Below are 13,385 nucleotides of genomic sequence, written 5' to 3' on the forward strand. Positions count from 1 at the left end.
GAACTAAGGCCTTACGGAACCATATAAAGACATATAAACCCATTAAATAAATTACCCGTAAATGAGTGACCTAACCACACATTAAAAGAGAAAGTTCAGATCAAACGTATGATGTACATATTATATGAAGCAGTAAGCGATGTAGGTACTTTCGCTTTATCTTAATATAAGTACACGTTTTACAATTTCATCGATTTCACGTTAACAGATTATAAGCGAAATTTATTCGCGTTTTTATTGCTTCTTTCATCAATCATTACATACTTCGATAATAGTAAACATAATCAAATCGCACGATTGATAAGTACATGTACAATACTTCGATAACTATAAATATTCTATAAATGTAAGTAATTAAATGTCAATGTAAGATTTTATAAACTTATGTTTTTTTTACCTTACTGGAATTATGTGTGTCATGGAATAAAATATTTTCCTCTCTTACACATTTGTGCCAAACATATTTTATTCCATGACATGAGTTTCTTTCCGAGGTTTTGGTATTTGGTATTATTCATATAATTCACAAATAAGTAATTGCTCTTGACGGACAAAAATATTTTTTGTATTTAAAATTATTTTTGTCCATCAAGAGCATCTTTGAGCTTTTTTTCGAGATAATGCCTTCAAAATAGACGGAGATTTGAATTTAATAGTAATGTGTATGTTACGCGATATTTTGTCTACTGTTCTGTACTATGTATGATAGTAGTAGAACTCCCGAATTGACATTATTTTAATTTAGTTGTTCTTTTAAATAAATCAGTCACTGGTTACAATCTAGTAATTAGCACCAGTATTATATATATATTAGCACAGTAGGACCTGTTCACCATATTGGCATATTACATAATTGGACCAATTATACTTTATCTCAGTCAATAAATAATTCAAGATTATATAATTTTTAAAACATACAGTATTTATCTGCACTATTATTTTTATATCTATGTACATGAATTTAATAAATTTACTTTGTTTGCATCTCTTGCGACAATCATTTCGACTTCATCCAGAAGTCTAAGTCAGGGTGACTGCGGCGCGTTCATCAGGGGTCGAGAAAGCCGGAAAACAATTAAGATTGTTAAATTCACGGAAATGTATCTATAATCTTAATTATTTTCCGTCCGTAAAATATTCATTCGAGTACATAAGGCATGTAGCCTTATGTACTCGAATGAATATTTTATTCTACTAAAAAGCCATGACTTATATGACAAAATAGTAAAGAATCAACACGAGACTAAACCCCATTGATTATTAGAAATATTAACATAAATTTAAAAAAATATCCTAATTTATATTCAAGTTTGAAAACGGTCATTAATTCCATATTACTTAAAGGAGTCTTCTAGTGCTAGTGAAATGTGATTCAAGCAAAAAAGTTGTTACAAGTTTCTAAGGAAAGCGGTAGATTTTATGCCAAAGGCCTCGCTAAGAGACCGACGCCATTTGCTTGCAAACAAATGGACACAAATATAGTACCTACTTACCAATGTAATGAAAACTTATTTAATGCATTTGCTAATACAAAAATAATATATATCATTTATCTCATTTCTGATACATTCCATATGTGAATAATTGAAGTTTCTATGTATACCTACCTATAATAAAAAAAAACTTGGATTTTGGATTTACCCATAATATGCTTATAATAATATGCAAGCGAATAATAAAATTAACTCCGATAAATTATAATACGTGCATGCCAAAAGCGAAATCTGCATTAGGGTTATCTCTTGTCTTGATAAAAATCTGAGCACTTGAACACGGTTCACGGAACTAAGAAGCGATGCTGCATTGCGCTTATTAGAACATTTTTATAAACATAATACTGACAATCAATATTTGCTTTTTTAATAGCCCAATTTGTATACCATTGCTGAGCAGAAGTCAAAATTAAAATTATTTGAAAGTTGCAAGCTAAGGAGTACTGTTCACAATGAAATTGTAAATATTTGCATAATTGAAAAATATATTTTTTTACAAATGAGTGATTTTAGTCACTGGTTAATATTCGTAATTTTGAGAGTAATTATCCCTTGTAATTTTTCATTTGGTAAAGTACTTATTTAATTTTGGCTCGTAAAATTACTTTAGTCATATAAAACTTAAAATTGCTTTATAATTTATTATTCATTGTATATATAATTTAATTTTATATTTAATTTAATTTTGTACTTTTATTCTCTAAATATTCAAATTAACAATCAGGTTTATGAAACATACAGAATGATATAATCAAACCTAGGTTAAAATTTAGACATTTTTATCCTAATGCAGCCAAAGTCACGTTATAAAACCAGTGGGCTTGCATGACGTAATAATTCATGTTTTGGCTGATACTCCCGAATAACAATAAATATACGTGTGGAAATTTTTTGAGTAAAAACAACACGTGGAATTCTATATGAGTAAATTACATATTATACTTTTAAAATACATGTATTCTTCTTCCTATCCTTCCTATCTTCTTCCTATATGTAAGTATAATACTACAAAAGTAAATCCTTTCGAAATGTTACACAAGTATATCTGTAACCCATTGAAAATAATACTAATAATATATGCGAAATATTTTGAACAAAACATTTTTCATTGCTGCTAATTAAGCGACGCGGGTTAATATAAAATCAATCATGTGAAGCAAATCGGAGAGGTAAGGTGCCCATTTATATTTCAACTAAAAGTTTTTGTTTTCATGTGCAATACTTTATACGTAATATGTCACACTAGTCTTGTCATTTGGAAACACCAAATACTGATATACAATACACAAGATAGGTAATAATAATAAATTAGTAGACATATACAATTACATCTATTTATAACAACATTAAAATTAACCATAAATTATCACAACCATTTAATGGAGTGAAAAAATATATATTAATAACTAACCTACTCATAACTTCATACGTCTAATATTCGGTATAATAATAAGGTCTAACTTTTTTGTTTGGGAACCAATTGGAAGGAAACAACTAATACATGATATGAGAAGCTTGCTGTATACAATATGTTAATAAAATCAAATACAAATTGATTAAAAGCTGCTTTTAAAATTAGCGTACACAAATAAACAGACATAATGAGTAGGTACAAATATTTTTTATAATAATGTGCAGGCACAATGTGTTTACGATTTATGTATACAATACATATGACTTGAGATGTTAATTACCGTTCATACCATTGTTTCTTACACAAAGCGAATAAGAGATCACGTCATGCGTTACTCTGCAGTCTATGAAACAGAATATTAAATTCTGGTTCCACTGTCCATTGACTGCAGGCAACTTAGAGGACGTCAATCCACAGTATGTAAAAAGTTGCTTTCATAGCTTTAAAAGATGGAGATTGTTCCTATCCACTACAATTCTAAGTTAATAAAATGGTTAATAATCAAAATGCTCTCTCAGGCATGCGATATGTCTCTTAACCGATATTTATTTTCTATCGATAATGTAAGTCCACATCAATTTAATTTGTGTTATGAAACGTAATCTTACATTGAATTCACAAAGAAAATAATTACCCGTTTTTTCTATGTTTAAATTACAATATCCCTATTTATTACGTTTCCTTTTTTTTAAGTCACCTTTACATCTGTAAGTTTTGCTCATTTGTGTAGTTAACTTAAGATATTACTGGACTTAATAAATTATTGTAGTACTTGTACTTAAATTTGCATATACATATATTAATTGTAAATTTATTATGTACGATTTCCTCAAGTATTTATGTAAGAACAACTTATAAAAGCCGCATAAGACAGTAACGTAAAACAAAACAACTAACTAGAAATTTTATCAATCGTTAAAAAACGTAATTTATTAAAGCGTTAATAAGATGATGATTTGTATATATACTTAATTACATTTCAGTCGACAAGTTACTAAAAAAATGTTTATTATGACGATCTTAAGGGAAGAAACTCTCCGCGCTCCTCTCTGCAACTGACTCCCATATACCTGCCCATGATATACCGGTAGCCAGTAGCACTATTATGAGTCATGGGTTAATAACCTTTTAAACTATTACAAATAGTGTCCATAGTGATGCATGCTGATACAATATTTAACAATTGAAAAATAAAAAAAATTGCTTTTAATTTGGTAGTAATGTAATGTGTATGTATGTATATTATTTATCAAGAAGTAAAGTAGCAAACTAAAAATAATATTGGAATCTTTTATATATTGACTGCATGATAACGTGATTACCCTAATATAAAAATATTCAATTAAAATATTATGTTTGTATTGTAGATGAAAGTGTATCAGTTTAATATCCCTTTAGGGCTTTAAGCCTTTTGCGCAAATTAGAAACGTCTGGGTTCCTCAGGATTAGGATTCCTCATTAGATCAGTGATTAAGTGAGCTCCCTCTATCGTAAAGAAAAAGACAGTATACTGAATATGTACTGTAATATAGAATAAATAAGGCTGAAGCGCTATTCTGTAAGTATAAAAACAATACTATTAAAAAGTAAATAATAAATTATAAATGAATTCAACATGGGCAATGACAATGATAGAGTACCAACTATTCGTTAATTCAATTTGTAACGGCTTCCATTTGGCCCAATGCCAATATGTTAGGAGCAAGTATTACTTAACTGGTTAGAGAGAGCTCTTTCTATTAATCTATTTTTTTTCTCAGCAAGATTGGTTATCGTAGCTACTAGGTATCTTCTTCCTATTGAATATTCTCCAGACTCTTCCTATTATTATATATATATATATATATATATATATATATATATATATATATATATATATATATATATAGATTAATTCAACAAAGTGCGACGAAAATGAGACGTTTTCGAGAGTGAATATATTCATTTATATTTAACCGAAGTCATATTTTCTGGCAAATTGATAGATTTGCGTATTCAGAACGAAAATATAGTCTAATAATGTTCCAATATTAAAAACAAAGCAGTATACTGTATTTAACGCCATTCAAGGTTGAAACCTGCTACCTACCAATACCAAGTATAAAGTTGGAAAAGTTTTTAACTTGATCCCCGAACACTCGTTCGCTATAAAATGTACTGGCAAATCGACTTCTTCGTTTACAAGACGACGTGGGGCTCGAACTTTACAAATAGGGCAACAACTAGGTTAGGTATGATATGAAAATTTCAAACCTACTTTTTTGCGTTCTTTTCATCTTGTGGTAGAAAATATAAAAATATTGTTACCCTTATCTAACATTTTATTATAAATAAAATTAATAGATTATTATTATCATCACCAATATTTCTGCAGCGACATGTGTATGTGTAATACTATTAGTTGACAAATGCGTGTATTTAGGTAAATATAAATATTGAATTACAACAACATGAATAGCGGATATATCGCTCCATGATATTTAAATGTTGACACGAAATCTATTTCTATGCCAGCTTTTAAAATATTATCTCTCTGGCAATATTTACTTAAATCAGTTACCAAACTATTCTGTAAACCAATTCCGATCCAATAACAGTCGAATGAACCATTTAGCCATAATCTTGAATTTAACATTAGCAACGTATAAATTACATATCAATGGTCAATGATCCTTTCGTAAATCTTTCATTTCTAATTAATATTGCTACTGATTTACTAACTCCAGTCTTGATTGCGTTTCAAATGTACAGTAAAAACTGGATTGGATTGAAATTGATAGATTCCAGTCCAGAGTAGAGACGCTGATCAGCAGACAAACTTCAATATGTATTTATATTAACAATATGTATTATTACTAATGTATTTATATTAACTAATGAAGAGAGAATTGTTATGAAAAGGGTCTATCGTAGTTTAGTGTAATGGAACTAATCTCCGACCCCCCCCCGATTTTTAAGGTGAACTTTAGTTCACATTAAAAATCATTGTGATTAATTATACTAAAACAGCTTCTTAAGTTTATTTATTTTTAATTTTAACCGTTCGACTTGTCACTTTATTACATCTACTTAATAATAAAAATAACTTTATGCAATGAAATAATAAGAACACTAATAACGATAACCATTTATTATCGTAATTAACAATTAGGAACTTGATTGTGAATAGCTGTTTAAGACAGTCACAACTACTCAACTCCTTTGTATACATATACAATTTATTGTATATTCCGATTAATAGAGCCATTCAAAAACATTCAACATACAATAGTAGGCATAAAATATTATTTATGTCAATTCTATTGAATTACAGCTACATGTGCACAATTTGAGCTGGCTAGCTTTAATCATTATGTTTAAAGACAGATTAAAAATCAATATGATACGATAAAAAAAATTAAAATTTTGCCAGTTATTTTCAACTAAAGCTTTAGCCGAAGTAGATGGCAGAGATAGTGATAAAAAAATATGTGTGTGTATAAGTGCCTAAGTATCCTATATGATTACATGATTTTTACTATGATTTTGATTTTAGTATATACTAGCGACATGCCTGGCTTCGAACGTATGCATTCCAAAACTTTGAGATACGCGGCTTGTTCTATACTATAACACGCATCTATTATACATATAATCATTCCTCTTGTCTATTGCTGAAAACTGCATTCGTTGTGTAATTTAATAGATAAGATGATATATAAAAATATAAGATGACTTCGTTTTACACTACGTAAAGATAAAGACGGGCAAGGGAAGGACAAAACAGTACTTATTAGAGAATTTAGAGCTAGTAAATATCTACATAGCCAAACAAAGTCTAAAATAGGTAAGTTACGACATCGATTCCTAATAAGTCAGGTCCAATTTATTGTTTGCGTGTTGAGTATCAGGTAGTTTAGGTACTAATTTTGTTCACTGTACTAAGTAGTTGTTTGTGCTGTGTTGTAGGTAGTCCAGGTACTAATTAATACAACAAAGTATAGTATAGATATATATTTTTAATCTTTTGCATGTAATAGTTACTACCGGTACATGATTATTATTATTTATTTATAATTACAAAATTGCAATATACATTATTCTTGCCTTATACGCAAAAATATACAACTATATGAATGCATATTGGGTTTTAATTAGTGGTTTTTCATTAAACTGGTGTTACATTAAATTTATGTACCTACTAGCTGTTCCCACGACTTTGTCCGCATGGAATTTAACTTTATTTTTACTAAATAAAACAATTTTCGGTCTAGCCATTTCAGAGATTCGCCGAAACAAACAGACAGACAGACAAAAATTGTAAAAAAATTGATTTTGGTTTATGTACAGTCTTTACATTCATATGCATGTAGTAAAAACGGTTATTTCAATATTACAAACAGACACTCCAATTTTATTTATATGTACTTATAGGTGTATGGTTCTAAGCGCATGAGGATTTATCTGTATGCTTATTTCCTTACGAATTCTGCCCAAATATCAAACACATACAAATATAAATACTATCACATTCATTTCAGTAGGAATAAGGATGCTAAAATAGTCATGAAATAATTCGTTTTGTAAGCATTCTTTGCATTACATCATATTATAAAATTCCAAATGTGTAGCACAAGAGGCGTAGTCCCAAGGTCGGTACACGCCCACACAATTCGTTTCAGGCCAAAATTATGCCCAAATTAATAACATGCGTATGCTAATCACACACGCATGGTTATTCATTGTTTATGACAATTTATTATTACTATTATAAATTTATTTTGAATAGTCATTTGTGAGGATTCAATTCACTCTATTAGAAAGTTGTATGTGCTGCACTATTTTTTTAATTTATTTATTTCAGTTACTAGGTGCACTTACCTGCATTAATTGTTTACCATGATACGAGATATAGTGAGACAAGGGCACCAGTGATAAAATGAGTATGAGGTGAGGTCAATTACCACATAGTGGCAAATTTGCCAGGAATTTATAATAGTGACTTCCAAGGAAAATTTGTGGAGGTCAACTCAACATAGTACATTACTAGTAATGGGGTCATTACTCTCTATGCGGCACCCCATAATAAGTACAGCCAATAGAGAAAAAATAATATCATATAAAAAAAATAGTACAAAAACAAAAAAATATGTTTAACATTAACATAAACTGAATGCATGAGGCATAAAATATATAATGGATAACTAATAAGTTAATAACTACTTATATGTAATGTCTTTCTTTTTGTATTGTAATATAGATTTTGTATTATTATTATTTTAATTAATATATCATCTGAGTGCTAATGAAATTATATTATATGTAAACCACTATTGTCACCCATGTCACAATGTATGTAAGATTCTGATGTCTCTTTTGCTGTTTATACACATAAATGATGGTTTAACAATTTTCACAAAATGAACCGTAAGCATGTTTACTATTGCAATAACATAACAAAATTGTTTTCAGCAGAGACAGAGAGAGCTTTAGTGGAAAATTTCATAGGTACCCATGACATATAATATATACATTTATTCACATTGTGCTAATTGCACTCAACCACAAAAATGTTCTTTAATAACATATAAGATTAATCTAAGCATTCATAGAGAAGTGATAATAATTATATTGCCAGCCAAAAGAGTGAACCAAAAACAAAATAAATAGTTATTGCTAGTGAAAATTGTAATACATGTCAAAACAATGTTGATGTCTTACAAAACTTTATTACTAGTTATAGAGCCTCATCAAGTTATCCACCAACCAATTCAAAAATTGTATGTTATGACAATACCAAAAAAAGATATAAAACCTAATGAAACATTTTTATTATTGAATTCCTATTCCTGTTATGCAGAGGAAATAAATAATAAATATTGTCAATTTTTTTCCATAATTGTCAATGGATTCTATCTGGAACCAGTTTTGTTTGTAAATATAATATTTATTGATTAATACAATTTGTCTGTGGGCTATAGAAAATAATACCTACATCAATATCACCTAACCGATTTTTGTTCTTACTGCACGACTATTTAATTAATTTGAGAAACAATGTTATAATAAAATATAAGGCAAGTTATCTTATGTATTATTAAGACATTGTTATTATTTGTTATTTTTTAAGAGTAATTTTATATATTGATGAAAGAATGGCATTAGATTATGTATAAATTCTAAACCATAATTTAAAACTTACTTTTTTCATATCAATTTATTGTTTTCTGTTTACATCATTTATCAAATATCGTGTACACTGTCTATTACGAACTTGAGTTATCGTTCTAGTATTTTACTTTTTCTTTCGCTTCTAATAAAACTGAATTAAATTAGAATTTGCCCATTATTAAATTTTATGGTTGGCTATAATTACCTCTTCCAAAGCGCTGATGGTCTGCCGGCATTGTGGCATACGCGACACGAATGTAGAAGTTGTCGGTGAACTGTAGTCGTCTCGAGTTTCCTCAATAAATTCGCCAATACCAATAAGACCCGGCATTGTGATCACAATCACTCAAAATTGTACACTCTAAACTATTTTGTCATTGGTTATTTATATCACTCAATACTGTAAATGAACGATAAAATAGTAATAAAACACATTTTCACGTACAAAACAATTCTGCGCAAATAAAAACAATATAGCATTTATTTTAACAATCTACAAACAGCCATTTCACTCGAGGTGAATGACGTTACTAAACTGTATGAAATTAAATAAATTGATTGAACGAACGATGTTTTCTATGCACTGTACATACATGAAAGAATGAATGCTGAAATGACATTGACAGTTTCCAATTTCTATTTCAGTAAAATAAAAATACATTCCTATATGTGTATTGTAAATTAGAAATCATATACATACAACATTTCTACATGTGATAGATATTTTATGTAGTGAGTATAAACTATTCATATGTAAATATAGGGTCTAAAGTAACTAGTGACTAAAAACAATCATCTAGAACGCTATGCTTTATATAATTATGTGATAGTGTAGTTAATAAGTTAAAAATATTTTTTTTATATTTTTAAAGTAATTTACCATAACTTAATATAAATTATCAGCGTACTTGAAAGATTCACAATATCACTACTATTAAGTACTCTACAACACTAAATCTGTGCACAATAGAAATTTTGAATGTGGTCACACTGGTATCAAATCATGACGGAATTGTCACGAGGTACTTTCGTAATCATTGCTATATTTCATTATTTTATATGTTTTGTATTTATTATTTTCAATTAACAATGCTGGATATCCATCAAATAATAAATAGTTATCATTACATGTTTTGAATTTAATGGTATATCAAAATACGCAATGTTCTTAATTATTTTTCTTCGCAATTCGTAATGTCATACTACATCTACAATATAGATTGACTATCTACAATTAAATTTTTACAAATATATATTCTTTTCTTTTCAAGGAATCGGAGGTATTTGGTCAAGATTATTCGACCATCGACCGTTTTTGAATGGAGAAATAAAATTTATGGTGAAGGAATTTGAGGTAAATATGACATATTTATATATGCTTGCTTTATTTTTTTATATTTTGCCTTGTTTCTTTTCTCTATTTTTCTATTTATTCCAATTATAATAAGTAAGACTTACTTTTAGTCACATACTAATAGTAATAAATGTGTAATACAATAAATGCATGCATGAATAAAAAAAAAGCAAATATTATGATAATTAAATTTTGGTAACATAAGAAACATTTCACAGGAAAAAAGAGGAGACCGTGAAGTTGAGAACTTGTTCTCAATCCTCGAAAAGTTAACAGATATCAAAGACAGTCAAGTAGATAAGTTAAAAAGAAATGGAACATCATTGCCTATTTTAAATGAAAAATTAGAACAAGCACTACAACTGTGTGAAGAAGTTGAGAAAGATTATCTTCACATTAAAAAGGTAACAATAATAAAATAAAAAGGTTGTTAATAAAATAAGAATGTTGCATGCTAAACTGTAGTGTAGCATACACTATTATTTTTTATCATTTTGTTTTTGTACTAGGATGCTACTGGAATAGCTCACAATGGAGGACTGAGAAGATAATAAATATCTCTATCTCTGTTTGAGTAAAAAAAAATCAGGTTTTTTTGGTTGCATATGTATACACAAATCATTTGATTTGGGAATACATACAGCTATCAAATTACATGAAGCATTGATTTTCATGTAATTTGTATGTAAAGATATCTTAGATATTCTCACCTAATTGTGAATGTAGAATAAATGTGTATCTAGAATTGTCAAAATTCTATAGCATCAAGATAGAAACAAAGTCTATGTCTCAGAAAAAGGTAGTGTTAACTATATCTTTTGTTTAAAATATGCATGTATATGTGATTATATGATTTTTAGGAAAGTGAGCAAAAACGAATTGAAAATCACCAGAAACGCCAAAAGGAATGGGATGAGTTCATTGATGATATGAACTTTAAATGCAAACGAATTGATAATACTTTTGAAGAGAAAGAAGAAGAGCTAAGAGACTTGTATACTGATCTAAACCATAAGTTGAATATAGCAAATAAATAAACTATGGACCTCAAGGGATCTCTAGTGGATACAAAGCTAAAAATCTACCCATCAAAGAAATTGTTTGACTTTTTAAAAACCATACCTATTTCAAACAATACTCCTGTGAATATAGCAAAATTGGTGAAAGGTGAAGAATTCACATATACAAATAATAGCGGATTAGACCGAAAACCAGTAGATTTTACTTTAAATGACAAGGACCTTGAAATCATAAAGGGAATAAAAGAAAATTTGAAAACTATAGAAACTGACTCTGATTCAAGTCAAAATCTGAATAAAGTTGTTACTAAAAATGATGTTGAAATTACAGAAGATAAGAATTTAAATAGTTCAGATGTGGAAAATAAAGATTTGAACAAGAAAGTAGCTAAAAGTAAAAATATAGTTACTATAGACACAGAAAATAAAAACTCTCTTGAAATTGAACCAAAGAAAAAGGGAGAAAAATCTGAGCGAATGGAAGAGAGTTTATATCTTTCTAACTCAGATATAGATTGGTTATATTCTTATCTTCAGAAAGGGAGAAATAGTGGTGAAAAAGATGTACCCTACTTACATGTACTTTTAGAGGGTGCAGATATTGAATTACCAGAGAATGTGGTAATAAAAAGGAATCCTGTATTGGAAGAAAGATGTGTAAAATTAAGGGCACAGCAAGAAGCTAGAGAATACAGAAAAATGACTAAAGGTGTTGATAATGTCAGAATGAGATTTCCTGAAGACAGTATATCTTATCAGTGTAAGTAGAAAATAGTTTAATATATATATGTATAATTTATACATACTCGTTTTTCTATCATTGGTTGCATATTTAATCTCAGAACCTGCAAGTCTCAAATTAACACATTACACAGGTATTGACTGTGTCTATCACACAATATGATAGCCTAAAACCAGTGCCTCAGGGTTTACTTTGATGTGAATAAATATATAAATTATCTCAGAAAATAGTACATAGAGTTTGTCATGTTCTGAAATCAGTTCTGAATTCAAAATGTTTAGAATCTATAAAGAGCAGGAGGATATAACAGTTTATTATCAATGTCTTATTTTTTTGTTAATTGTACCAAAAAAATGTGTTTTGGTAAATGCAGTAGATATTGACATATGTAACTTCTTTCTAAATCAATTATTATGCAGTATTCAAATTATGGAGCAATACCTAAATATATACTATTGTAATCTAAATTGATAATTGTATTAGTCATAATACCAGGGTAGGTATTGTGACCAGTAAAATTATAATAATGAATAAATAATATTAGTAATGACTCAATTTCAATGACTTGATTTTTTTACAGTGAAACAAATAAACCGTCACCTAATTGCAATTGGTCAATTTATCCTCTCGATATTTGCTGGATTTTTGTTTGGATTCAAAGGAATAGAGTGGATGGTTGGGCCTTTAGAATTTGGGTTCAAGTTACTTCTGGGCATAATGTGTTCACTAATTATTGCACTTGCTGAAATATACTTCCTGGCTAAAAAGTTAAATGAGGAATTGAATGTACCAGAAACTATACAATTAGGTGGACCAACCAAATTTGTCAATGAACCTACATGTCACGGACATAAAATAAGTTTACATGACAAAGAACATAAGGACTAATATATTTATTTAGTGTACTGTTTTTGTTTCTAATGTTATACCCTATTATTGTCGAATAGTGTATTGGATATGTTGTAATAAATGGTGAATTATTTATATATTTCTTTTCATAATGTTTAAGTCGTACCTTAAAAACAACACGAAAGGTCAATCGATCTAAGTATTACACTCCATAAAGGCCATGATAGCGATTGCTATTATAATAAAACAATAGAAACCCAATAGACTGACGTCATTAAACAGTGACGTCGCATTCGCAGTCGCCAATAGATGAAGGAAGCGAATTGCACAAACTTCATTTATGTCATACATTCTGTAAACATTT

The 13,385-nt window shown here is 28.7% G+C and overlaps 3 protein-coding genes across 7 annotated transcripts in view; 2 read left to right on the forward strand and 1 right to left on the reverse strand.

Annotated features, from left to right (window-relative positions):
• LOC131843461 (arfGAP with SH3 domain, ANK repeat and PH domain-containing protein) overlaps positions 1–9,997 on the reverse strand; it is a 53,430-nt gene extending 43,433 nt beyond the window's left edge. For 3 of the 4 annotated variants that reach the window (XM_059192110.1, XM_059192108.1, XM_059192111.1), the window contains exon 1: positions 9,263–9,564. In XM_059192110.1, coding sequence (XP_059048093.1) covers positions 9,263–9,388 — 126 coding nt within the window. In that variant the 5' untranslated portion in view covers positions 9,389–9,564. Of the gene's footprint in view, positions 1–9,262; positions 9,565–9,937 lie in introns of those variants that run through there. The other variant, XM_059192109.1, reaches the window with a different exon arrangement.
• A 42-nt stretch (positions 9,998–10,039) lies between these two features.
• Positions 10,040–11,448, forward strand: LOC131843451 (biogenesis of lysosome-related organelles complex 1 subunit 5). Of its 2 annotated transcripts, none has more exons than XM_059192095.1 (4): positions 10,040–10,079; positions 10,329–10,411; positions 10,630–10,815; positions 11,272–11,448. In XM_059192095.1, exons 1-4 carry the CDS (start codon positions 10,061–10,063, stop codon positions 11,446–11,448), a joined length of 465 nt encoding a protein of 154 aa, XP_059048078.1. In that variant the 5' UTR covers positions 10,040–10,060. The 2 variants fall into 2 exon arrangements, with proteins under 2 accessions (XP_059048078.1, XP_059048079.1); XM_059192096.1 differs by lacking the exon at positions 10,040–10,079 and adding an exon at positions 10,086–10,202.
• Positions 11,449–11,451: 3 nt separating this feature from the next.
• On the forward strand, positions 11,452–13,156 carry LOC131843450 (uncharacterized). The gene is made up of 2 exons (XM_059192094.1): positions 11,452–12,190; positions 12,753–13,156. The coding sequence occupies exons 1-2, from the start codon at positions 11,452–11,454 to the stop codon at positions 13,058–13,060; spliced, it is 1,047 nt and encodes a 348-aa protein (XP_059048077.1). The 3' UTR covers positions 13,061–13,156.
• The last annotated feature ends 229 nt before the right edge of the window (positions 13,157–13,385 follow it).

The sequence above is a fragment of the Achroia grisella genome, unplaced genomic scaffold (assembly GCF_030625045.1).
Source record: "Achroia grisella isolate CSIRO2021 unplaced genomic scaffold, CSIRO_AGI_Agris_v1 utg308, whole genome shotgun sequence".
Classification (NCBI taxonomy): domain Eukaryota; kingdom Metazoa; phylum Arthropoda; class Insecta; order Lepidoptera; family Pyralidae; genus Achroia; species Achroia grisella.